This window comes from Suricata suricatta, chromosome 2 (assembly GCF_006229205.1).
Source record: "Suricata suricatta isolate VVHF042 chromosome 2, meerkat_22Aug2017_6uvM2_HiC, whole genome shotgun sequence".
NCBI lineage: Eukaryota > Metazoa > Chordata > Mammalia > Carnivora > Herpestidae > Suricata > Suricata suricatta.
Genome location: NC_043701.1, coordinates 158,666,111 through 158,693,553, shown reverse-complemented (window position 1 = coordinate 158,693,553; position 27,443 = coordinate 158,666,111). Strand labels below are relative to the sequence as shown.

General features: G+C 37.0%; 1 protein-coding gene and 1 pseudogene across 1 annotated transcript in view; both read left to right on the top strand.

Moving 5' to 3' along the window:
• The window catches only part of ERLIN1 (ER lipid raft associated 1), a 35,795-nt gene extending 16,430 nt beyond the window's left edge, over window positions 1–19,365 (top strand). The window contains exons 8-12 of the mRNA XM_029932369.1: window positions 4,183–4,241; window positions 6,124–6,215; window positions 13,360–13,449; window positions 14,519–14,598; window positions 17,072–19,365. Of these exons, the coding sequence (XP_029788229.1) occupies window positions 4,183–4,241; window positions 6,124–6,215; window positions 13,360–13,449; window positions 14,519–14,598; window positions 17,072–17,293 (543 nt within the window). The 3' untranslated portion in view covers window positions 17,294–19,365. The remainder of the gene's footprint in view (window positions 1–4,182; window positions 4,242–6,123; window positions 6,216–13,359; window positions 13,450–14,518; window positions 14,599–17,071) is intronic.
• A 5,003-nt stretch (window positions 19,366–24,368) lies between these two features.
• LOC115276280 lies at window positions 24,369–26,890 on the top strand (annotated as a pseudogene).
• Window positions 26,891–27,443: the final 553 nt, after the last annotated feature.

Below are 27,443 nucleotides of genomic sequence, written 5' to 3'. Positions count from 1 at the left end.
ACAATTGTGTTTTTAGATTTAAATCTTTGGGCGCCTGGGTGGCTCAGTTAATTAAGCATTGACTTTGGCTCATGTCAAGATCTCATGGTTTGTGAGTTCAAGCCCCACATCAGGCTGTCTGCTGCCAGCACAGAGCCTACTTTGGACCCTCTGTCTCCCTCTCACTGTGGCTCTCCCCTGCTCGCATTCTCTCTCTCTGTCTCTCAAAAATAAATAAACCTTAGGGGTGCTTAGGTGGCTCCATCGGTTCAATGTCCGACTTCAGCTCAGGTCATGATATCACGGTTGGTAGGTGTGAGCCCTACATGAGGCTCTGTGCTAACAGCTCAGAGCCTGGAGCCTGGATTCTGTCTCCCTCTCTCTCTGCTCCTCTCCCATTCACACCTTGTCTCTCAAAAATAAATAAATGTTTAAAAATTTTTTTAAATAGACTTAAATCTTTAGTTCATTTGGAATCCATTGTGATGTCAGTTGTGAGGTAGGGCTCCAATTCTCCATCCCCCAATTTGGTAGTGACAAGAATTACTGAATAATTTATGCCCCCAGTACCCTTGTTTGAAATGCCATTTGTATTGCCTGCTAAATCCTATTAATGTAGCACTTGTTTTTTTGGACTTTGTTCCATTGATCTTTCTGTTTCCTATTCCTTCATTAGTTTTTCAGCCCTAAATCTTTCCCCTTCAAATTTGCCTCTCCCTTATTTTTTCCTTCTTGTCAGTAATAATCCCTCTTTCTCTTCAGACAAATTTAGACGTGTGGAAGGCATCTTTGACAATGCTCTCACCCTTGACACCTAGTTAGACCCCATATCCTCCTGATTTTACCACCAAAATCCAAGTAAAACTGTTCACTCTTCAATCTTCATTGTCACCTCCTTAAGGCAAGCTGCCATCTCATACCATCTCACCTCCTTTCATGTTGCCCGCTTTCACTTTTGTCTTTATCTATGTCATTTTCTGCATAGCTGTGAGAAGGATCTTTCAAATTTAGTTATATTTAGTTTGTTTTTATAAAAACAGTTACTGAAAGAAAAAAATGTCACTTTGTAATATGTTTTTAAACCGGTTGATCAAGTTCTCCATTGTTTTAGTTGCTTAATCTTGTCTTAAAAGTTTCTTTAAGAGCTGGAATGCATTTTTAGAACTTCCAGGCTATTTGTCAGCCTTCTTTCTTTAACATATTACTATATGTTATGATAATTCAACTTTTTATTCACTTTTAAAATCTTGTAATATAGATTATCTTTTCAAAAATAGTGGGCTTTGATATTTCTGCCAGCTTATTCTTCCAGGTGAGTTTTCATTGATATTTTCAATCTATATCAGGTACCTAAATTGGCATATAAGTTTAAAATTAGGAACACAGTTTATAGTTTTACTTAGTCATATCATCATTTTTGTCTCTTTTAGAATTTCTGACCTAGGTCAAAAACCTATATCTCAAATTAAATTAATACTCATGGATTTACTGAATTTTAATGCTATTAAATATGTTGTCTTTTTTTGCATAAACAGGAGGCATGCAAATGATTCTTGGTGAATTTATTATGTATCTACTAGTAGTTTGCTGACTTCACGGTCTCTAATAAAATTTTGGTTAATTTCCTTGGATTTGTGTGTTGTATATGTGGTATAAACATTTAACACAAAATCTACCTTTAAAAATTTTTAAGTGCACAATACATTGACCGTATGTGCAATGTTATACAACAGATCTTTAGATTTGTGTTATCTTAACTTGACTGAAATGTTATGAATTTTCTTAGATTTTTTTATTTATATAATTATACCAAAATACAAATCTTAATTTTCCCCTCCACAACCTAGTGTTTCCCAGTTTCCAAGCCATCCTATTTTAATTCTTCACATAACACTCATAGCTATCTGAAACTTTTTTATTCATTTATTTGCTTTCTGTTGTTATCTATTGTGTTTTCTCCCTTTAAAATTTTCATTTTCATGAGAGCAGTCTCACCTTGTTCATTGCTGTATTCATAGTGCCTAGAACAAACAGTACTTGGCACAGATAAGGTACCCAGCTAATACTTGTTTATAAACATTCTCTGTAATAATCAGTATGTTAAATTTTCCCATTGTATTTATACTCCATTTTTCTTCTTGAACAACTGCTGTGGCAAATTTGAGTGGTGAAAACATACATCTTTGATATTTTTTAAAATTTTTTGTTCTTGTGTTATATAAGAGAGTGACTATATTATATGCTAGCTTTCTGTTTAAAATATATGCTTAGGGGCACCTTGGTGGCTCAGTCAGTTGAGTGTCTGACTTTGGCTCAGGTCATGATCTCATGGTTTGTGAGTTTGAGGCCCACACTGGGGTCTCTTCTGTCAGCACAGAGCCTGTTTAGGGTCTTCTGTGCCCCTCTCTCTCTGCTCCTTCCCTGCTTGTGCGTGCTCTTTCTCAAAAATAAGCATTTAAAAAATATATATATGCTTATAATCCAGTGGTTATACATATTCTGATATATTCATTTCATCAGTTTCCCCCCCCTCTACTCACTGTGTGTGTGTGTGTGTGTGTGTGTGTGTGTGTGCGCACGTGCATGCACACGCACAGGTGTCTTGGGCGTTGTTTTTGGATATACTACATACTTCAAAATTTTGAGATTCCCAAGGTTGACAAGCACATAGTATATTCCTCAGCTTCCCTCATACAGCATACTAGAAATCTTCAGAAGATAGTTCTATTCTATGCTTTTTAAAAAATAAGACTGGGGCACCTGTGTGGTTCAGTTGGTTGAGCTAGTCTAACTTTGGCTCAGGTCATGATCTCATTCGTGGTTTGTGAGTTCGAGTCCCACACTGGATTCTCTGCTATCAGCACAGAGCCCACTTTGGACCCTCTGTCCCCCCTCTCTCTTTGCCCCTCCACTGCTCACACTCTCTCAAAAATAAACATTAAAAAATTTTTTTAAATGTAAGACTAAAAATATATGGCCAGTCTCTTAGTTAAATGCAAAATAATGGTGCTTCCTCCTGGAGCATATTAAAACATATTGGAAGTCATTTGTGTTTCTGGTAGTCACATCGTGAAATCTTGCATCTCTCACAAATGCTTGTTATGAATTTTTATTTCTCTGTGACTTGTTCCTTACGGCCTCACATGCTCCACCTTCAGCATGTAATGAGTTTTCTCACTACAGTCCCCAACTTCTTATTCCATTTCACAAATTCTTGTATTTGCTTATGATAGCTCTTAAATTCTTTACAGATTTGACTGTTCTCTCACGTGTTGGAAAGGCTGTGTTGCTTAAAAGTTTTCAAAAGTCTTTTAAAAGCCTTAAAAAGAAGGTTATGTACCTAGATCCTTTGTATAAAAGTTTAGCCAGTTTTCAGAGGGAGATTAAAACTTTCTTCAGCTCAGGAGTTTGTTGTGTGTGTTTGTAATACAGATGGGGGTGAGTGATATTTAACTAGTTAAGTCAAAAGCATTTGAGAGATCAGGTCCCTGAGGAAGAAGTCTGCCTTCAAAAAGCTGCACTTCCCAAATAGATAATCTTAATTAATGTCAAAGTATACCATGGTTAGGGAAACAAAGTATCTAGTAAACAATGTCTAAAAAAGACAAGTAGACTTTGTTCTAAGTGAGTTCCTAGGAAGAAAGAATGTAAGCTGTTAACTCGTATTTGTTGTCCTTCAGCTTTGGACTGTTTATGTATAGCCAGTACTGAGTGATTACAGGTTTAGGAAGTGGTAAATACATTTATTGTCCACTGTTATTAAGTTGCATATACGGACCTGAACTTAGTTTGCTTTTATTTTTGTTGTTGACTGTTTCCTACTTTACAATTTAAATCTTGGAATTTTGCCTTCCTTCTGTTTCTTTGGTTTGCAGGCCTGAAAAGGAAACAAAAGTATCCAACTGAAGAGCTTTGTAGAGGTCCTTAAGGGAGAACGTTTCCCCTAAAGGAGTTTTATTTCCTCAGTGGATAGGAGTGGCTTTTCCCGTGGCCAAGCATTTTTTTAAGGAAGTGAGAAGTAGCGTATCTTTGATTCTTGGTGTGATGGCATGAAAAACAGATTTTCTAGTGGAATCTCCACACGTGTTAATAGGCAGCTATGTCATAGTTGTTTTATTAGTTTCATATGAGGAGCTTCTCTGTAGATTTAGTTTGAAGATTTATTTTTCAAATATACTTTGGCTTTTCACTTTTATTTTTTAGGCTGTGCGTGTTACAAAACCCAAAATCCCAGAAGCCATAAGAAGAAATTTTGAGTTAATGTGAGTAATATGCTTGGGAGCCCAATACTTTGGGCTTATTAATTTGGGCTACTTATTAATATAGCAGTGTAGAGAAAACGCCTATATGAGATACTGCATTCTTGGGTGGGGTGTATATTTTCCATTCTTTAATTCTAATAATGCTATCTATTCTTGTGTCTTAAATCACTAGATTGCTATTAGTTTTCCCTTTATATATGAACATTTCAGGAGCAGTTTTAGAGGCTAAGGATGCAGTTTGCTATAGAACTATTGTTGGAAGGCTAAGGAACTATAATTTGGACATGAATATCCTGAATTAAATACTAATAGAGAAGAGAAGGAGTCCTGGCTGGTAAGGTTGAAGGGAGTGCCTATATTGTGTTATTGTGTTGTAATGGTAAGAATAGAAACACCTTACTGGCATAAAGTTTGATTTTTTTATTTTATGTGGTTGTGTATCCAAAATGACACTTAGGTCTTTATAATTTGCTTTGGGGAAGCTTTGCCTTGACGGACTACTGGTAGTCTTCTCTTTTGTGTCCAGGGCTGACTGGGAATGAGAAGTTACTTGCTTGACATGAAATTCATTTTTTAAAGTATTCTGAAGATCTATATTAGGGGAATACCTATTGTAGTTGAAATGATAGTATTATTCTTATATGACAGGTGTGAAAAGAAGAAACAAAAGTCTTTAGGAAATTTGGCTGGTATTTTAAGAGGAAAAATACGAAATGCTGGAAAAGTAACTTTGCACAAGTAAAGAATACAACAGATTGTATAAGTATAGGAGGCCCAAGAAGTAATAATACTTCTTCCTGGGGTAATATACTGCTGAGTCCTTACTGTTCCCAAGTCTACATCTTTTATTATACAGTTTTATTAGCTCTTTTCATCTGTAGAAAAGGAACTCATCTTTTGAAGCTGTAAAGCACAGAGTACCAGGCTGGGTAGATCATGAGTCTGATCCATTGGTATAAAAAATTTTTTTAATTGAAGGCTCAGAATATCTTAGGCTCTCAGTATGATAGCTTCTCGTGATGGAAACATGAAGACTGTATGATCTCTGCCCTCAAAAAATTTGTAGTATCCAGAATGCTATTTTATGTCTATCAATTTTGGCAGGAAGAAAGGAGAGATCTTTAGGGGGAAATGTTTTAGGGAAACTCTTGGAGTTACTTTTCAGATAAATCTGGATCTTTCCTAATTTTTTAGACTATTGAAATCCCAGAATTAAAAGCCACTTTGATGACTAACCTCCCATCTAATATTAATCTTTTATATACCTTTTCTGCCATGTGCTCACCCAGTTACCACTTGTACATGCTTAGTGATGGGCCTGCCATTTCCATTATTAGAATACTCAGGTTCTCAGAAAAGTCTTCTTTACATTGAGCACCAGTTCACTACTTAATAACTACCATCTAATTTTATCTTTCATACAACTAACAGGGCCACTGCACAAGAGTGCTCGAGGAGGGGCTGAAATCCAGCTCCATTATGCTGGCCAGACCATGTACCTGAGGGACTGCATCTGCCCAGAGGTGGTTGCATTTTGCTAATTGGCCCAGCTTGCTATATGGGCTAGCTGGAGGCCTCAGTAAAAGAAAGATTTATATACTCTGGGTACTTCCAGATCACAGGCCTTTCCATGATACAATTAGGAAAAGGTCGGACTAAATTTAAATGTATAAATTTGATTCATATATCTGGGTGACTTTGGGCCAATCATTTAACTTTTCAGCCTCAGATTTATTATAAGTAAAATAAGGTAACACCTCTCTTGGCACTGTAATGGATCAGAAAGTTCTTGTTGCAAATGGTTCTCTGACTCACCATAGAGTTAGAATTACTACCTGTGACTGCATATCATTTCTAATTTTTACAATATTTTGCTTCACAGGGAGGCTGAAAAGACAAAACTTCTTATAGCTGCACAGAAACAAAAGGTTGTGGAGAAAGAAGCTGAGACAGAGAGGAAAAAGGCTGTTATAGGTACTTTGATTTTTTTCTGAGTTGGATCTTTCTAAGTACATGTGTTACGATTTTGTTGTCCTGTTCTTTGTCAGTCTGATGATGGCTATTGATAGGATAAAATAAGATTGCACTGTACATAGTAGAGAATTCTGGAAACTCTTATGTACATTCAGATGCCCTACAGCCTTTAAAACTAGATGGTGCCAGTAATTAATGAAATGGTTTGACTCTTGACCATGTGTTTTTTTTCTCAAGGACAAGGAAAATGGATAGGGTTTTTGGGCGGCTCTAGCCTCTGTGGAATAGAGTTTTTATTTGCATACAATTTAAGAATGGGAAGTTTTTTGGCTAAAGTGCAGATTTATGGCATGCATCCTTGCTGTTGACATGGACCTAGTTTTATCTGGATGGATAGAGGTTGCCGTCTTCAACAGTACGGCGGCGGGATTGCTTTCACCTTACTTGAATCACAGTGACTTCCCAAACACTCTAGGATACTGTGTATTGGACTGCCCTCTAAGTCTCTCGGTTGTTTGTTCCTTGGGATGCTGAAAGTTTAAGAAGTGTTTTATAAACAATTTCAAATATGCAGAAATGTATAGAGAATAATAAAATGAAGGCTTAGTATTTGCCACATTCCTTCAGGTCATATTTTCTTTTAAGAATAAGTTTGTATATCTGTTGGAAGCCCCCTGTATTCCCTTATCTGGTCCTATTTCTTGACCTGTCTTCTCGGAGTAGCTTTTATTCGAAAGCTTATGTAATCTTTCTGTCCATATTTTTATATTTTTATTATAACTATGTAATAATAATTCATAGAATTGTCTTAAACCATAAAAATGGTATCAAACTTTACCTTTTACTTCACAGCTTGCCTTTATCTTACCAATATTGTTTGAGTTCTATTCATATTTTTTTTAACTCTTGTACCTTCATTCTATGAATAAACCTCAGTTCATTCTGATGGATTACTGTTGAAGAGTTAGGTAGTTTCTAGGTTTTTTTTATTATGAATAGTGCCGCAGTAACACCAGTATCCATATATCTTTGTGCGCATATTGGAGTTTTCCAGCAGTAGTGCTGCTCAACCTGTAGTGTTGGTCACTGTCCTACATCACCAGCTTTTTGATTCTGATCCATAATGAGATGACAGAAATTGACAATGAATGCTTAGAAGTTCTTACAGCATTATATAGTTATTTTGTGTCAAATCTAAAATAAAAAACTGTACCCTGTTTTTAAAAATTTTTTATTATAATTTATAAAATGTTGTTTCCTAACAAATTAAAATATTTTAAAAAGGGGGGTGCTCTTCCATAGGTAGTTGAAGAAGCACTGATCTGGAATACATACCTTCAAATAGAATTGCTGGGTTATAGGGTATATACATCTTCAAATTTATAATATATGCTATTGCCAAATTGCTCTCCAAAGTGATTCTACCATTTTACCTTCTCTTCAGCAGAGTCTGAGTTCCAATTCATTTGCTGCCATAATGAATTCCCATTTCTGCATATCCTCTTCAATTCTTGGAGTCATTAGACCTTTTATTTATTTATTTATTTGTTTATTTATTTATTTTTTTTTTTTTTGTACCCAAGCTATTTTATTTTTTTTTTCCATAATATTTTATTGTCAAATTGTTTTCCATATAACACCCAGTGCTCTTCCCCTCAAGTGCCCACCACCATCACCTTTTAAATTTTAAGTTAGTTTGATGGTGGACATATATCCTTTAATTTCAGTTTGTATTTCTCTGATAACTAGTAAAGTTGACTATTGTTTATTGGTCATACAGATCTCTTTTTTTGTATGTGAATTGCTTATTAATATATTATTATTTGATTACTTTTTTTGAACTGATTTATAGGAGTTCTTTGTATCTTCTGGATATTAATCCTTTCCCAGATATATGCATTGCAGATATCTTTTCTCACTTTGTGGCATTTGAACTTTATGTCTTTGATATCCATAGATATTTAATTTTCATGTGATCAAATTCATGTCTTTTCCATTCTGATTTATACTTTTTCTATCCTATTTAAGAATTCTTTCCCAACCCCAAAGTAATAATTTTATTCTAAAAGGTTTAAAGTTTTGTTTTTTATATTTAAATCTTGAGTCCATCTGGAATTTATTTTAGGGTTTAGTGTGATGTTGGAATTCAGTTTATTTTTTCCAAATAGCAAGCCAATTATATTAGGCTATTTATTGAAAAATTTATTATTTTTCTCTACTTTTTTCTTATGCCACACCTAGCATATAACAAGATACTGTATATCATTTGTTCTGTTGCTGGGACCTTTATTTTGTTTTAATTTCATGGTCTGTCCTCCAGAATTACCTTATTTTAATTACTGTCGCTTTGTATGTCAAGTCTTGCTACTTGGGAGAGCAAGTTACTCCTTAACTATTCCTCTTTACTATCCTAAATATTCCTATAATTGTATTGGACTATCCTAGGCCATTTATTCTTCCTTATAAATTTTAGAACCAGCTCAGGTTCTACAAAATGCTGTCTTGAGGTTTGATTGGAATTACATTACCTATACATGTCAATTTGGAGAGAATTTATTTATTTATTCAGACTTATACTGAGTCTTATAAATCTGTTGTATTTCTCCATTTATGAGAAATGTCTTTCAGAAAGTATCGTAATTTTCTTCTTAAAGTTCTGGCACTTTCTGTCTTAGAGATTTATTCCTGTATATTCCTCAAGCTTTTTGCCATTATCAATAGGATCTATTTTGAAGGCACATTTTCTAACTGTTTTTTGTTTTTGTATAGGTTTGCTGTTCATTGTTTTTATTTAGCAATCTTGCTGAAAATATTATTATTATTTTTTAATGTTATGGTTTCTAATAGTCTCTTGTGAGCAGTCAAACTGTCTTCAGATGAGAACAGTTGTCATTTTTCCTTTGTAGTCCCACACCTCTGGACTCTTCTCATCTTCCTGGTTTCAGGGTTATGACTGAGAGTTCAGTGTTGAAAAGAAAGGTAGCATCCAGTATTCTGGTCTTGTTCCTAACTTTAAATAGTTCCAGTGGTGTTTGCTGTACTTAACATTTTTCAGGTTCATGAAGTTTCTTTCTGTTTCTTGCCTGTCAAGAGTTTTTCTCATGAATGGCTGTTAAAACTTTTAGAATATTTTTCTATATGTTTTTTTCTAATTTTTATTTTTAAAGTTTTTAATGTGAATTATATTAATAGATTTTCTGTTTCTGAATTATTTTGCTTCCTTGGGATAAACCCATTTGATCATGATGTACGAGATGCACCTCAGTGCATTTCTCTATATGTCTTGCTGATAATTTCTTTAAAATTTTTACTTTTATATATCTTCATTTTTACTTGTAGTTTATGAATTTCAGCTTATAATTCTTCCTTGTACTCCTACTGTCAGGTGTTTTGTTTTGGTTTTTGGTTTTTTTTTCTTTTAATGGTGCACTAGCCTCAAAATGATTTGGAAAGCATTCTTCTTTTTCTGTGTTCTGAAACATTTTGTATAAAATATGTTATTATCTCCTCTTTGTAGATTTAATGAAACTCTCTTGTAAAAACCATCTTAGTCTAGTGGGGTTTGCTTTCTTGTATGCTTGTTTTTGCTGGTAACATTTAGCCTGTTGATTTAATTTCTATACTAACTATAGATCTGTTCAGATATTTGATTTTGTAAGTTTGAGCAGTTATGTTTTTCTTGAAAATTGTTTCACATCTGAAATTTCAAACTTGGGGACATAAATTTGCAGAATTACCTTATAATTTTTAAAATCTGCTACCAAATGTGCTTGCCCCCTTTTCATTCCTAGTACTGTGTTTTTTGTGCTTTTTCTTTTGCTGAATTAGTATTGCCAGAGGTCTGTGATACTTTATTCATCTTTTCAGAGAACTGCATTTTGATTTGGCTGGTTCTATTGTCACTTACTTTTCAGTTACATTATTTATACTTATTTGTATTATTCCTCTACTTTTTTTTGAGTTTTCTAACTGGTTTTTTTCTAACTTCTTGAATTGCTTTTTAGTTTTCAGTCTTTTCTGATTGAAACATGTAAGATTATAAAGTTTCTTTTTTTCTATTCATGTTTTGAAATGTAGTTTATTGATGTTCATTTTTAATTTTTAAAAAATGTTTCCATTATGATTTATTCTTTTACTTATGAAGTATTAAAAGTATATTTTTCAATTTCTGACTGAATGGGCTTATAGGGGGCTACCTTTTTATTGTTGATTTCTAATGTTATTGCATGAGAGTCAGAAAATATGATCTGTTATATGGATCCTTACAGTATTTGTTGAAATTTGCTTTGTGGCCTATCACTACATGGAACTTTTTCGGTAAATGTTCTATGTGTGCTTGAAAAGATTGAATATGTTTTCTTTTTTTGTTGGATGCAATTTCTCTGTATATCCATTCAGTCAGGCTTATGAATTGTGTTGTTTACATCTTCTATTCTAATTTTTGCCTTCTTGAGCTATCAATTACTGAAAGAGGTGTTAAAATCTCCCACCATGACCATAGATTTGTTGACTCGTGATTTTTTTTCTTTACGTACTTTAGAGCTGTGTCATTAAGAGCATTCAGGATTGTTACATCTCCCTGGAGAATTGCTCCTGTTATGTAATAACCCTCTTTATCCCAGACACACTTTTTGGCTTAAGATCTATTTTGTCTAATGAAATTATAACTATGCCAGATTTCTCTTGGTTAGTTATTTTCTTGATGTATCTTTTCCCATCCTTTTACTTTCAACTTTTCTATGTCATTATGTTTTAGGTGTGTCTCTTGTAAACAGCATATAGCTGGATTTTGTTATCTTATCCAATGTGAGAATCTGTCTTTTAACTGGTGAGTTTAGTCTTTTTATATTTATTGTGGCTACTGCTATATTTGGATTTGTTTGTATCTTTTAATTTTGTGCTATTTACCATGTATTTTTTCCTTTGCTTCTTTTTTTACTCTTTTCCAATTGGTATTGAATTGATTGGATTTTCTTTATTCTTTCCTTTCTTCCTGTTACTTGGAAGTTTTATGTCATTTCTAGAATGTGTAACTACTAGTCGTTGCCTGTAAAATGTTAATAAGCATACCTGACTTGACAGAGTCTAAAGCTAATCATTCTATCCTCTTAAAACCTTAGAATGCTTTAATTCTTATCACAGTCCCTCAATTTTACAGTTACCTTGTATTTTAGTTTTATGTTCTTTTTATTCCCTCCTTAATTGTTACTATTATTCTTACAATATACATCCTTTTTGATCTATAGGCGCTGCTTAATTTTTTCCCTCTCCATTGTTTTTGGCAATTCATTCTTTTTTCTACTGGTTTATTATTGTTGTTTTGTTTTGTTTCAGTGAATGTTAAGGAATGGATAACTTACTCATTCTTCCTTGGTCCAAAATGATTTTATTCATTCTCAGATTAGTAATTTAGCTTACAGTTCTAAGCCCAACAAAACTTACTTTTTTTTTGGTCACTGTAGTGATACTGTTTCATTTTTGTTTGGCTTCCTCTTCTCTTTTTACCTTTATAATTTTTCTCTGTCTTTGGGCATTCCAGTTTCACTGTGGTGTGTCTAGGTAGAGAAAAGGCTACTTCTCCTCACTGGTCTGGTGGGTAGGAATTTTTAGTCTCAGTGGAATTGAAGCCCGTTAGTGGTGTCAGTTTTATGTGAGAGTCCCAGTTCTAATGCCTCAAGGCCTCACCTCCTGGCCCTGAATGGGCAACAACCCAGGTCCGTCTCCCTCACTTGTCTAATAACCACCCCCAGAGCTGCCACTGTACCCCTCAGTTCTTCCTTTGCTTATGTCTCTTGAGGATCTCTCATTCTTTCTTACGATCTCAGCCATACACTAAAAAAGATTGATATATTTTAAGGTGTTGTTAGCTGAAGGGTTTTCTCATCAGCCTATTCCACCATTTTTCTAGAACTAGAACCCTATTCATGTTCCCTTTTGGTTTATTTCTGCATGTCAGAGAATAGTGTTAAGTGGGATGACCACAACAGTTTCCCTACATTGGGACATGATTCTCTGGGTTATAGCTGTAGGCTCCAAATGCCTACTCTTATTCCCAGTTGAACATCTTAGTCTGTTTGGGAGGTGGGGTGATAGATTGATTTTTATGCTAATTAGGAAATAGGGAAGTATGCACTGGGGTCAATGCTGAAGGAATACTGGATCTTCTGGAAATAGGAAAACGCTTAGAAAATTTTTTTCTATTTTACCCTTTCCCCAGGATGCGTTAAAAAAAAGCCTCTTTGGCTGAACAGGAGAACTGAGACTGTTCTTCAAGAATTACAGTGATTGAATTGAAAGTGTAATAAGACTCTTTTTTCCCTGGTCCTCGATCCTTTGATTAGACGAGGGTTTCCCTGCCTGTAATTGCCTTCTGCAACCAACATGTTTACCCCTAACACTTGTTTTCACAGTGTCAGATGAATTAGCCTGCTTTCTTTTTTAAGGTCTATAGTCAGAATTCTCCTTCTCTGATATTATTTTCATCTTGTCATTTCCCTACTGGTAGCTTAACAGTTGATCCAGAGTATATTAAAGTTAGATGCTTCTGCCCATTATTCAAGATGGAGGTCTTCTACTTTTCTTTCTATTCTAATTATTTGTTGTCTTCTCTTGTCATGTGACTCTGTAATTACCTCTTCATTGTGACTGCTTCTTTGTTCTTCTTGTCTTTATGCCTTTTGCCATGTCCTCCTAGGTCATGTCTGTTATTTTCTTTAGGATTTCTTCTGCAAGGCCTTTCTTGGTTTAACTTATCTTGTTTATTCCTACTTTCTCCTGTGCCATTTTATAAGATTGTCCTATGTTGCCATGCATTTATGTTGCTCTGTTTTTGGTTTGAGTACTTTCACAAAGTATAATTTTCCCCATTAGCTTGTGGACTGCTACTGTGTAATCCCATGAAGGATTGGACTGTTACCTTTTGTACTCCCTCCCAGTTCTCACAAAACCAGCACTGTCAACAGTGAAATAGGAAATAAATTCCCTTTTTTTTGTTGAGTTGTTTACAGTCTGGATGTTTAAAGCTTAATGAAACAGCCCATAAAACCTTATATAACTAATGTTAAGACTATATGCTGCTGATTCTAAATATTTCCTGACCTAGAGAAATGTTTTTGAATGTATCTTTTTTTGTGTATAATTATAGAAGCAGAGAAGATTGCACAAGTGGCAAAAATTCGGTTTCAGCAGAAGGTGATGGAGAAAGAAACTGAAAAGCGCATTTCTGAAATTGAAGGTACATCAGGGAGAAAAGAGGCTCCGAGTATCTTGAACTACCTCTCTGCTTCAGAGACTGGGTTCTTGATTATGGTGGATGGGAGGGCCATAGACCGAGTAATCTGGTCTGGAGGAAGTGGCTGGCCTGCTATGCTGGTAGACAGGTTTTTTTTTTTTTAGTTACTATTACATGTTTTGCTCTTGGTTGGTGACTATTGGTAACGCATCCATTCATTTTCTGTTCTTAAGTTATGGCTTATTAGCTACCACTTTGCCCTTGCACAGTATGAGAATTACCCATAATCAGTTGTAAAGAATATATAAGAAATCCCTACCACCACTAGTTTCTTTCCTACCTGTCAACCAAAAAAATAACAAAAATCTTAGCCAGGAAAAAAGCAGCCCCAGTTTTCATAAAAGGCTCTCAAGCTCCTAGATTTCATATAGGAGATGTTGATGTTGTGAGCTCACAGTCTTGAAGGCCAGCCCAGACATTCAGCCTCTTTTGCTTCTGTGCTGCTCCTTCCTGTTATTCTGCATTAACTGATTCTCGATCCAGTTTGGAGGGGATGGGGACAGTGCAATACATAGAGCAGAGCTTTCATGTCTGGTCCTCATTATTTTACTTGAAGCCTAGAGCCTGGGTGGGGTGTGAGGCTTTGAGGTGATGATGGGTAGAGAAAAGGAGCAGCTTTAGGTGAAAAATGAAGTGGGCTCCGATGAGCAGAGTTCTTCAACAATGACAAGAGTATTCCCCTTGGAAAAGAATCTGGGGACTGGGTTTTGAAAACTGCTAATGCTATTAAATGCCTTTAAAATAAGTGATCGAAGAGCTCCTGGCTGGCTCAGTCAGTAGAGCATATGACTCTGGATCTTGGGGTTGTTAAGTTTGAGCCCCTCTTTGGGTATAGAGATTACTTCAAAATAATTAAATCTTTAAAAATAAATGAATAAAATAAGTGATCAAAACATCAGGCAGTAGAGAAAGAGACTTCTACTTAACATAGAATGTGAACTCTTACACAGCTGAGGAAATAGATTGCAATTTTCCTTTGTTTTAAACACCCTGACTCTGTTTTGCCTGCTAGATGCCGCATTTCTGGCCCGAGAGAAGGCGAAGGCAGATGCTGAGTATTATGCTGCACACAAATATGCCACCTCAAACAAGGTGACTGGCTCTTTCTGCCACCCTCCTATGGTGTTTGGGGTTTTGTTTTTCTTTGTGGGGGGCTTTAATGTGATAGAGGTGATTTGTCCAGTGTCAAAGAAGATTAGTTAACATCACACACTCTAGAAACAACCAATCACTTATCAAGTCATATTGCATACTCACTGGGGAGACAACTTTGTATAGTTCCTCGTAAAAGTGGGGAGCTAGGATAAAAGACAAATCTATGAACACAGGTCAAATGCTATAAATCATTCATCTGTACTGCTGTGTCAGGGCTTAGTAATCAGGAAAGGTGAGGGTCTTCTTGTGGAAGGACAGGAGTAACAAGAGAAGAATAAAGTCCATTTAGAGCTGCTTTCCAGGTAGCTATGCACAGATGCTAAGTTCGTTTAGTGCAGTCTTTCTCATAAACTTTCTTGGCATTTTGAGATAGAATTTTCAACAGTTTTCATGGTTGAAAACTGGGTATCTTGTGTATTATAGGCTATTTTGCATCCATGGCCCTTGCCTGCGACTTGTCAGTAGTGCTCACCAGTTATTTGAAAGTCAGCACCCCCTCCCCTGACACACATTTCCAAAAGTCCTTAACAATACTGCTTGTTTACTAGATTTGAAAAATATTCTAGTTGTAAAGAATTTCACGTGTGACACTTTGAGATAAGAGGTTGGGTGAAATGGGTCAACAGTTTTTGTATAGGGACTCAGGTTAATTTAGGACTAGAGAATGCAGGCCTAGTTAGCAGAATTGGTAAGAGGCAACTAGAACCCTGTGTGTTCTGGGCAGAGAAGAATATGACCAAGGTTTATAAAGTTATTAATTGCAGAGAGAACACTGTAGATTAGAACATTGAAAGAGTTGAGAAAGAGGTTGCCAGGGTGTTTGGTGTGGTTTGATGAATTAGGTTCAAGATTTAAGGAATAGACAGGTCTTAAACTCTTTCAATTTAGAAAGGAACAGCATGCTCTGGGCTCAGAAGAAATGGTAAGACATGGTATGATAGGTTGATAGAGTGAGAGTTGTCAGTACTTTGAAATCCAGTATAATTTAGAAGTAAATTTAACATATTGGAGACACAGCTCTATAAAAACAATGGAATTTGGTCAATATGGAGGCAAGATAAGAAACTTTAGGGGTTTTTTCCTTTTTTTTTTTATGTTTTTTCTTTATTTTTGAGAGACAGAGACAGCGCGAGCTGTAGAAGGTCAGAGAGAGATGGAGGTACAAAATCCAAAGCAGGCGCCAGGCTCTGAGCTAGCTGTCAGCACAGAACCCCAGACGGGACTAGAACCCACAAACCGTGAGATCATGACCTGAGCCGAAGTCAGATGCTCAACTGACTGAGCCACCCAGGTGCCCCAAGAAACTTTAGTTTTGAAACTAGCAATCCAAATCTGTTATGGGAGAAGCTAGCCAGGCACAAGTATCAAGATCTCGTCCTTGAGGTTAGCCTTGTGCTGAAAGGGACAGCAGTTTTATGCCATTTTGAAAAATGCTATTCGGACATTGATATTATATTAATAAAGCATTAGGAGGTAATTTGGTTATGCACTGTGACCAGATGTGACGGCAGTATTTCAGCAGAAGATATGAATCAACTGGAGAGAGTGTAGACCCAGGGGGTGGAAGGTGTTGGGTGGGGGGCTATGACGGCCAAGACAGGCTTTGGCCTAGAGGACAGGCCAGGAACTTGAGATGAAGAGACGATTACCAGGGAAGGTTATGAGAGGCTTTGGGGGAAGTACATTCCAGGGTACATTCCAGGGAATAGTAGAAATGAGTTTTAGTAGCAAAACCCTGAGAGGTTTTGGTTGGATACATCTCGGCACCATGATTTAAATTAAAACAACAAAAATTGTGACAGATCTGGTGATTGACAAACCTCTGTCTATCACAATCAGTTTAAACATCTAGCTTCTAAGTAGAGGCAAAAGGCCAGACCAGGTGATTTCTTGAGATCTTTTCCACTTCTAGAATGTGGTCAAGAAAAGCAGAGTCACAAATGGTTGATTATAAGGATATGAGCCCAGCCCCTTTGAAGCTCTGCCATTCTCATCCATTGACCTGTTTACCTCTTAAGAGAATCTGCAGAGATTCCAGACTAATTCTAGGTTGAACTCAGCGAGATGAAATATGAAGGTATATATGAAGGCATTTTTTAGGCCCAAGTCACTATAGAAATGTTAGCTACCATTGTTCCCCCAAATCCATCTCCTCAATCTTTTTTTTTTCTCTTTTTTTTAAAGAACAGCTTCTCTTGACATTAGGACAGGAGCTTGTGTAAGGAACTTCAAGTCTAAAACATAGCTATTAATATGATAGCCACACTTCAAATTGAGAGAAGGTCATTGGCAATGACTCAGAGTCGAGTAGTGATTTTCAGGAGAGCAGTAGGGGAAATGTATGGAAGGAAAGAGACGAGTATTGGACCCACGTATCCTGATGCCTTTGCTCTTGTTTGCCCCCACACAGCACAAATTGACCCCGGAATATCTGGAGCTCAAAAGGTACCAGGCCATTGCTTCTAACAGTAAGATCTACTTTGGCAACAACATCCCTAGCATGTTCATGGACTCGTCTTGTGCTTCGAAGTATTCAGATGTTAGGACTGAAAGAAAAAGCTCTCTCCTCTCTAAGGAGGCTTTTGAACCCTCTGGAGACAGCCCCATCCAAAACAAGGAGAGCACAGGTTGATGCAAGAGGTAGAAATGTACTCCCATATCAAGATGTGGCCCAAGGGGTTAAGTGGGAACAATGGTTATATGACTCTTCAGATTCACAGAGAACCTGTGCTCGCTCTGTTCTGCCTCTCCTGTGATAGCCCTGGCTTACCAACTGATTGCAGGGTAGAACCAGCTGCCTGGCACCCAAATGTCTTTTCAGCCACAGTTCATCAAGTATCCTGTGTGTGTTCCTTTCTAAACTGGTACTTATAAATCCGGGAAAGTCTGATGCTAAGATACTGCCTGCACTGGAATGTTAGACATTAATTATATAACAAGCTGTGTTCTTCTAAGCTGAGATCTATTGAATAATGTTTACATTGGTCCCTGGGGAAATGTGTGCTCAGCCATTCAAGACATAGGAGGCCAGTGAAGATGGCCAGGATGCGGTAAGTGTAAAAAATAAAAAAGACTGATCATGTCTGGGACCCAGGCTTTCTTTGGGGTCCAGTCCCAGTATTCATCCATGTGATTAGTATCTAGTCCACTGAAGTTCTCCAGGAAATGATCTTCCACTTGAGCAACGATTTACTTGCTACTATTTGCACCTTTTTTTCCCTATAGTTGAGTTGGTGGCATGCTGGGATATGTACCTTGCCACCCAATCAGGGATTCCTAATCACTAGTTATTATTGCATTAGTAGGCTCAGAGATAAAGCTTGGTTTGAAGTTCTGGGTAAGATGAAATCTTCGCTTTGAACCACAGCTCTGGGGCCCAACTTCCCCTCTTTTGAATGATGACTGTCTGCGTCACTGCCCCAGGCCGTTTGCAACTAAGGTGCCTGGCTTTTAGCCACAGACAACTCCTTCCTTAGGTCACCTCTCAGCTCTGGGTGGCCAAGAGCGGGACAGGGCTTTAACCAGAAATAGGAGCATCATACAGTTCCCAGCTGTTCACTGCACAGTATTGTATCATAACTGCAGGAAGTTTTTATTTTTAAAACTGGACTTGGGGTACAATTATTTGCCCCAGTACCTCTGCCTGAAGGCCGAATCCTAGGGCTGTGGTTACTAGCACACTGATTCTCCTCAATATTGTTCTTCTGGAGCCTACGTAGTATGGGACAGAGTAACTTAGAAAGCATCTTTGGTCATCTTTGTCTCCTTTTTTCCTGGCTCGGAGATGCTGAAATCAAAGTTGTTCTCTGTCTTTTACCTTCCCTAGGAAGTCAGGATTCCACTGACTTCCTGAGCAGCCAGGGGATTTAATATCCCTTGAGAGGATGACAGAGGGAGTTATAAGTTAGCCTGTGGCTATGGGAGACCTATTCCATCTGGGCCATTTTCCCCTTCAGATTAGCTTTCCTAAAACGGTGTGCCCCATAGTTAGGCCTGAGTTTGTGCAGCTTGTTAAGACACCTTTCATGTATACGATGTTCAAGCCAGACAGAAAAGTCATGGGACCACTTGCAGAAATCTTTCCACTGTCGATCGTGTCAGTCTCATGACAGCTTGCGGGTTGTGCCAAACAATTTCTATGGGGAAGGAGTCCCAGATTTGTGTGGGTCTTTTCCCTGGGCCTTATAGTAGAGAGGCATTTGTAATATGGAGAGAATCTGTTTCATTTTCGCTTATTATATAGTCTTTTTATGAATGAATCTTATGTTCTCTAGTCCTCCTTCAAAAAACCTTTGAATTATAAGAATAAACTCTTCACCTGTCATGTATTGTTGCTGCAGATAGGTAATAATGATTGTTGTGGGAAATTTGGGTCATTGACCTTTGTGCTTTCTTTCCTAGAAATGTTTCATATTCCCATAAGCTAAAAGCTGTTGCCCCAAAGGGTTGGATATGGGTTTTCTTATAAGCCCCCTGGTGGCAGAGTTGAGGAACAGGGAACTAGCATTGTGAAGTTGTAAAGTAACCACTTCCACTTAAACTCTCCCTGGAGTGTGCTTCCAAGTGCTCGCTCAGGCTCTAAGTCTATCCCTCCTGCAGGGATGTTCCTTTTGGCAAATATACACTGTAATCTTGAAGTCTAAATTTATATGTGAAATGCTACCTTTTTTAAAAAAGAAACTGAATAAAATTATTTTACTATCAGTCATTTGTATTTTTTCCTTATGTCTCCATTCTTTTCTGTTGTCTTCACATGCCCCTAAGGCTATCTTGCTCATTTCAACTAGGTAACCAGTTTATTTATTAGCTTAACTCAACTGCTGAGGCTTTTCTTATACTCTTTTCAGAACACTGCTACCTGGGTAGAGGAATCTTGAAAGAAGGGTTTCTGCTCTTTCTGACTCAGAATGTAACAAGGAATGTTCTGATTCTTGGTGGGATGTGGCCAGCAGCAGAAGAGGAAAGAGTCTGGAGTGTCGTGCCCTGCCAAGTGGGTCTAAGAGGGGAGGAAAGGAAGAGGCAGTTGCACTGAGAAGGAGGAAGGGCAAATTGTGCAAAGTAGAACTAAATTCACTAATTCAGGTCTTAGTTCGAGAGCCAGGCCTGGACCTGCTCTTCCCAAGCTCTCCCCGTTCCCTCGTAGGGAACAACTTCGCAGTGACGTTGGGGCAGTGGGGCTCAGTAAGGGGGAGTTTCAGGGAAAGCAGCTCTTTATTTGGGTTCTTGTGGAATCCAACCTCGTAGTATCCTATATCTGCTGTTGCAAACCAGGGAAATTTAACTAATTCAAACCAGTTATCCTGTAAGCTTTGGTGGGTATTAAATGGAAGTGATTTAGTACTAAGTGATTTCTGCCTCTTGCTGTGAGGAAGGAATTTTGTGAATTTGAAGTTATGGCTTCTCGTTGCTTTGGGATTAGTAAGTCCCAGATGTGTGCATACAAGGCTTTTTGTGATCTGGCCCCCACTGATCTTTCCAGCCTGGGTCCTTCATTGTGCTTTCTCTCTGACCCTTTGCATATATTGTTCCATCCACGTGGCCAATTTTTCCCCCTTAACGTTAAATACAGCTCTGATTTTCCTTTGCTAACTCCTGGTGAGTCTTCATGTCTTCAGACAGGTCACCCTACACTGCTGGCTTAAGTCAACATTCCACATTTCTGTCTTTGTAGCATTTCACACACTTTATGTTACCTGTTCAATGTCTGTTCTCCTAAGTGTTCAGCTTCTGGGGACAGGGACTGATTCTGCTCTACTTTGGAGTGGTATCTGTTGCTCAGACCTGGCCCAGGTATTGGTCAGTTTTGTTGCATGACAGAACAAAAGGATGAATGTGAAATGCAGGAAAGTGAGTCGTGGGGAAAAAAAGGACATAAAGATTAGGGTAGAGTGTCTATGTCAGGACTTAATCTGTAACCGTGAGAAGTTACCTAACGTCTCTGAACCTGTTTATACATCCTTACAGCGTTCTTAAAGTGGGTTCAACAACATGTTTAGGCACTTAGCATAATGATTTGTGCCTGGCAATTGTTGGGGTGCATTTTTGCCTTCCTAGAGTGGGAAGGCTGATCTGGGGTTTCCAGGGCCCTCTCCACTCATACAGAATGTATTAAGGGAGCAGTGATTTCTAGTAATGAGAATCACATAGGAACTGGAATCTGATTTTTCATGATAGATTTGAAAAAGAAGGGATAGAAAATGTGTCTGCAGCTGTAAGATAAGGCAAGTGTCAGCCTTCTTGAATCCAAATTTTCTCTCAGAACTTCACATGCCATAGCATTTTGGTTATTGCTGATTTGTTACTAACAGTTAATATTTGTAGAGCACTTTGCATTTACCAAAACATTTAGATGCACACTGAAGATGTCAGTTTTTTGTAGTGATTAACTGGTGTTGGTGTTTGTTTGTTTAAGTTTGTTTATTTTGAGAGAGTGAGCAGAGGAGGGCAGAAAGAGAATCCCAAGCAGGCTCCATGTTAATGGCACTGTTAGCAAGGAACCTGACACAGGGCTTGAACTCTCAAAACTGAGACCATGACCTGAGCCAGAACAGGGATGCTTAACTGACTGAGCCACCCAGGTGCCCCAAGGGGTTGGATTTTACATTTAAACAGTTCCAAAGAAAAGAAGAGGCAGAAAAGGTGCCAAGCATGACCAAAACACTACAAAACAGAAACAGCTACCAATCTTAAAAATATCAATGCAAAAGTCTAGTAACACATAGTCTAGTATCACATTAAAAACTACACCACCACCACGGGACGATAATTAGGAACACAGGAATGGTCTAACACCAGGAAACCTAGTTTAGTAAAACTCACCATGTAAATAGTATTTAGGAGACAATCACATGGTAGTCTCACTTGCACGGAAAATGCTTTTGATAAGTAACATCCATTGTTAATTTTTTAAGTCCTTAATAAAATGCGAATAGATGAATGCCCCCTTAGCCAGAGAAAACCTACTTCTCAAATCATGCTAATTGATAAAAGACTTTATAAAAGGATCCCCATTGGTATCAGGAATAAAACAAGTCTGTCTACCATTACTAGAATTCAAAAAAGGGAACTAGATAAAAAATTGTAAGGAGGCAAATTCATAGATGTTATAATTGTACCTGGAAAATACAAGAAAATCATCTGAAAATGATTGCAAAGATAGAACTATTCATTGGTTAGATACAAATTTATTATTTAAGAAAAATAAATTGCTGCCTTATATAAAATAAAACCTTTATAAATATAATGAAGGCAAGTTTTTAATAATAAAAACAAGGATCGGGTGCCTGGGTGGCTCAGTCGGTTGAGTGGTCAACTCTTGATTTCAGCTCAAGTAATGATCTTGTGGTTTGTGAGTTCAAGCCCTGTGTCAGACTCTGTGCTGACAGCATGGAGCCTGCTTGGGATTCTCGGTCTCTGTCTCTGTCTCTCTCTCTGCACCCCCCTCAAAAATAAAGAAACATTTAAAAAATAAAAACAAGAACAAAATACTTAGGAATAAACAAGAAATCTCAGATTTATAGAAAAAAAACTGTTAAAGAGAAATATAAGATTTTTAACAAATTAACTTACTCTATTAGAAAGAAGAAATAGCAATTCTCCCAAAGTCAATTTATATGTTTATGAGATCTCAATAAAAATATCAACCAGATCTTTTTTTGATCTAACATTCCAAATTTGATAGTGAAAACTTTAAAAGGAAAGTCACAACAACCCTACCTAATATTAAAATTAAAAATCACAGTTATTGAAGGTAGTGTACTATACCTTCTTTAATCAATTAAATTATAGAAATGAATTATATATGGAAACTTAGTACAGGATAAGGATGCCTTTTCCTTGTAACTTAGAGGGAAAAGATGGACTATTCAATAGAAATAGAAAAACTCTGGGGGAGTTGGAAAAAATACCCGTATCTCACATGTTACATGGAAATGTATTCATGGTGGCTCAAATATATACACATAGAATGGTAAACTGTAAAATACCTTAATGGAAGGCCGTGTGACAGTATCTATCAAAATTCAGAACACATGCACAATTTAAAAAGCACTTTTATTACTAGGAATTTATCCTTCATGAGTAAATCCCCAAGTAAGAATATTCATCATATTGATGTTCATGATATTTAAAGGCTAGAAGATCCTTGAATGTTCATTTTAAAATATTTTTTATGATTCCCTTATTTTAATAAAGTAGACTACTAAGCAAGCAACAGAATGCTATAGGATGATGCTGTGAAAATGGGGATGTATATGTGTGTGTCTTTTTTGTTTTTTTAATCTATTTTATCTCCCAAAGTGTACATCATAAGTAACAGTGATTATATCAAGAAGGAAACCAGAAGAGTATAGGAAGATCTTCATTTCCACTTTACACCCTTTCGTATATTTTTAAATATTTTATACCATGTGCATGTAATACCTACTCCAATAATTATAAAATAATGTTTAAGGAAATACAAAATAAAGTAGAAATGGTAAAAGGAAGCCTTCACTTAAATAGAGGTGCTTTATAATCAGAATTTGGTTCAGGGGCACCTGGGTGGCTCAGTCGGTTTAGCACCGACTTCAGCTCAGGTCATGATCTCAGAGTTCATGGGTTCAAGCCTCATGTCAGGCTCTGTGCTGACAACTCGGATCCTGGAACCTGCTTCGGGTCTGTATCTTTTTCTGTCCCTCCCCTGCTCGCACTCTGTCTACCAAAAATAATAAATGTTAAAAATTAAAAAAAAAAAAAGAATTTGGTTCAAATTCTAATCGTGCTTCTTGTGAAAAGTCTAACCTCAAATTATTTTTCCTTTCTGAATATCAGTTTCTTCATTTATACTTGTGAACAAAGAGCCTACTGGACATGGTTGAAGTGAAAAGTAAATGAGATTTCTAAACAAGTGCAGTGTCAGGTAAATATGACAGGTCCAGTATAAATTGTGGCTATCATTATTATTTTGTCATTTAATCTTCATAAAAACCTTTTGTGAAACAAGGAAGAAAACCTATTGTTTTGGTTAGCCCACCCCATTTTACAAGTGAGGAAAGGGGGGTTTTGATTCATAAAACTTCATATCCCATTTTCTTCCATTCACATCTGAATTCAGAAAGAAAAAATTGTGATATCTAAGCTCCCGATTTGAGGCAGCAATTCCAGTAAAGTTCGTGACTAGGCAGTTTGGGTTGCAGACCCTGGTTTTTCAACAATTAATCATTGCACATTGACCATAATGTTCTTACCACTAAGAACTATCTTATTACTCAATAAAAGATAATGTTTGAACGTGTGTGTAAAATAGCCGTAACTCTAGAAAATCACTCATTAGGCAAGTTTAAGAGTGCTCAGGCCTAGTCAATCCACTATAATTAAGAGTGTTTTTTTATGAACCAAAGATAAGTGTGATAAAGTACCATTTCACTCTCCATTTCTTGGTTCCAGGGTACTACTGTATTGCATTACTGTCTTTGGTCTTTTTCAATTGCAAGGAGTTTCCCAACCCAGAGGTTTGATCCAGGACACTTTTGGATAAAAATAGCAGCTTCAGGTAAACAGAATACTTTGTGCCTTTTCCCCTTGGTTAATACAAATAAATCCACCCAAGTCATACACATGCACATTCTGGACAATTGCTAGCTTCACTGAATTTATGGCATAATTAAGTAATCCACTGGTGATAGCCAAGTCAATTGAATCAAATTGTTTTAATTCTCCAAATCTCCATGAAGCCATTTAAAGTTTGTACACCAGTAAGATCAGGTAAGTCATCCAGGAACTATTTTGTGTTTGGTAATTGAGTATAATCATGGTGGTTTTTTTTGTTTATTGTTTATTTTGAGAGAGAGTGTGAGAGCGCAAGTGGGGGAGGGGCAGAGAGAAGGAGAGAGAGAATCCCAAGCAGGCTCCATACCCACAGTGCACACAGAGCCGTAAGCAGGCTCAAACCCAGGAACCATGAGATCATGACCTGACTTGAAACCAAAAGTCGGATGCTTAACCCACTAAGCCACCCAGGTGCCCCCAATGCAGGTTTTTAAAGAAACCAAAGAAAGTCCAATTTAGATGTCCTGTGTCACCAGATGACAAAGGAATTTGCTTTTGCTTACTTTTGTCTGTTGATCTCCCCTTTGTAATACAGACTTTGCCAAAACAAAATGTATGATTTTCTTTGTTTTTTGCAAACTATTAACCATTATTAATTTTCTGATTCCTGAAGCCAGGGACCTTGGCCTGAAATTCAGGGCTCCACATACCCTTGCCTCTGTGCAGAAGCTGGTTGGTTGGCTCCAATTACTATTCCCCATAAGGTCATAAAGACAGTTTAGGATTGGTCGGCACACATTTTTTTTCCCCCTTGTTATCCCATCCAGTCATTTGATTGGTATTTTCAAAACTTAACAGTTGATATGTTTTGCTTCTAATCACAATGAATAGTGTTCAACATAAAAAATGGGAAATGGAGAAAAGCAAACCGAAAAAAAAGTTACCCAACAGAGATAATCACTATCAGAATTTTACTATATACACTAGGTGCTCTTGAGCCCTCCTGTCTCACTCTCTTCTCTCCACCTTTCAGCCTGCCCTTCTCTCTGGCACTGCCAGCCCTGAGTCAGGTTGAGGCCCCAGCAGCAGAGGGAGAGGGGGAGCCAGAACTGGGAGCCAGCAATGGCCTGGGAGTACGTGGCTTCCTATTAGATAAGTGCCAAGAAAAGGCTATTACCAAAATAGTGATACTGGAAATTATTATGGACAGGATCAGCCTATGAAATCTCATAGAATCCTCATGACCTATAACCTGCTGCGAACTTATGGCTTATATAGAAAAATGGAAATATACAGTTCCCATAAAACCACGGATGAAGAAATGACAAAATACCACAGTGATGAGTACTTCAAATGTCTGCATTCAGTAAGACTAGGTAACATGAACATGTCTGACTATAGTAAGTAGATGCAGAAATTTGGTGATGGAGACAATTGTCCAGAGTTTCATAGACTCTGAATTTTGTCAGCTTTCAGTTAGTACTTGGGGCCACAAACTGTTGGCTGGCTGTTAACTGGCTGGAGGATTACATCATGCTAAGAAATCTGAAGAATTAGGATTCTGTTATGTTAATGATGTTGTACTTGCCACCCTTGAATTCTGAAGTATCATCAGAGAATCTTATATATTATTATTGATATTCATGATGGTGATGGTGCTCAAGAAGCTTTTTATGTAACAGACCATGTAATGACTGTATCATTACATAAATATGGGGAATACTTACCTGGAACAGGAGATTTGAGAGATCTTGGTCCAAGAAAAGGCAAATAATCTGCTGTCAACTTTCCAATGAGAGATGGTATAGATGATAAGTCACATGGGCAGGTATGTAAGCTTATTATCTCAAAAGTAATAGAGATGTATCAGCCTAGTGCTGTGGTTACAGTGTGGTGCAGATTCACTGTTTGATGAGATTTGGTTGCTTCAATCTAATGGTCAAAGGTCATACTAAATTGTAGTAGTTGTAAAAACTTTCAATTTATCATTAACTGATGGCTTGGGGCAGGTGGATAGACAGTCTACAATGTTGCTTGATATTGAACATGTAAGATTTGAGCTGCCCTTAATTGTGAAGTTACCAGTGAATTGTCATATAATGATTGCTTTGAGTATTTTGGACCAGTCTTCAAACTGCATGTTAGTTCTTCAAACATGACATATTAGTTCATCAAACCAGAACACTACAGAATTTATGGAAAAGATAAAACAGCATTTATTCAAAAATTTACACATGCTACCTCATGCACATGGCATCCAGGTGCAGACTGTTCCAGAAGATGCTGTTCATAAAGACAGTGGAGATGAAGATGGAGAAGATTCAGACAAGAGAATTTCTATTTGAACATCAGATAAGTAGATAGCTTGTGATGAGGGATTCTCAAGATTCTGAGGATGAAGGAAAAGGAGATCATAGAAATGTGGCTATCATAATGAAAAAGTAAAGAAAGCTAGACTCAAGTCAAGAAAAAAACTGAGGAAACAAAAAAGTAGATGTTAAGAAAGAAGAGAAATCCAAGGACAAGAATAATGAAAAAACAGATACCAAAGGAACCAAATCAGAACAGCTCAGCAATCTTTGAGTTTGGGAGTTTTACCCATTTCAGAAACCATAAAAAGGAGAGAAAATATTGGGAGGAATTTTTTTTCTTTTTGAAGACCCCTGGTTTCATTTTATACTAGCTTGGCATGGACTATGTTTATTTTCAAAATGGCTTGTTTTTGTTTCTCATGGGAAGTTTTATTGTAAGTTTTCTAATTATAAAGCAACATTTCTTTTCTCCATCATGCTTTATGTAATAGTATTTAAAATTGATGTTACTCTGTCAAAAAATTGATCTGTTAAAGGAAGTAATTGGGTGGTGCCTGGGTGGCTCAGTCAGCTGAGTTTCCAACTTCAGCTCAAGTCATAATCTTGCAGTTCATGAGTTCGAGCCCCACATCAAGCTCGCTGCTTTCAATGCAGAGCTTACTTTGAATCCTCTGTTCCCCTCTCTCTGCCCTTCCCCTATTTGCATTCTCTCACTCTCAAAAATACACATTGGGAAAAAACCAAGTCATTGGACCTTCAGAGCTTATTTCTTCATCTTTTGTAATTCTCTTTATTAAAAAACAATTCTACTTGGAGGAATAAAAGCAAACTACAAAACTACAGTAATTAATACTGTATGACTCTGGCATACAGATAGACATATAGATTGAAACTCTGGAAATGGATCCAGAAGTGAAACTTCACATAGTCCATTGATTTTCA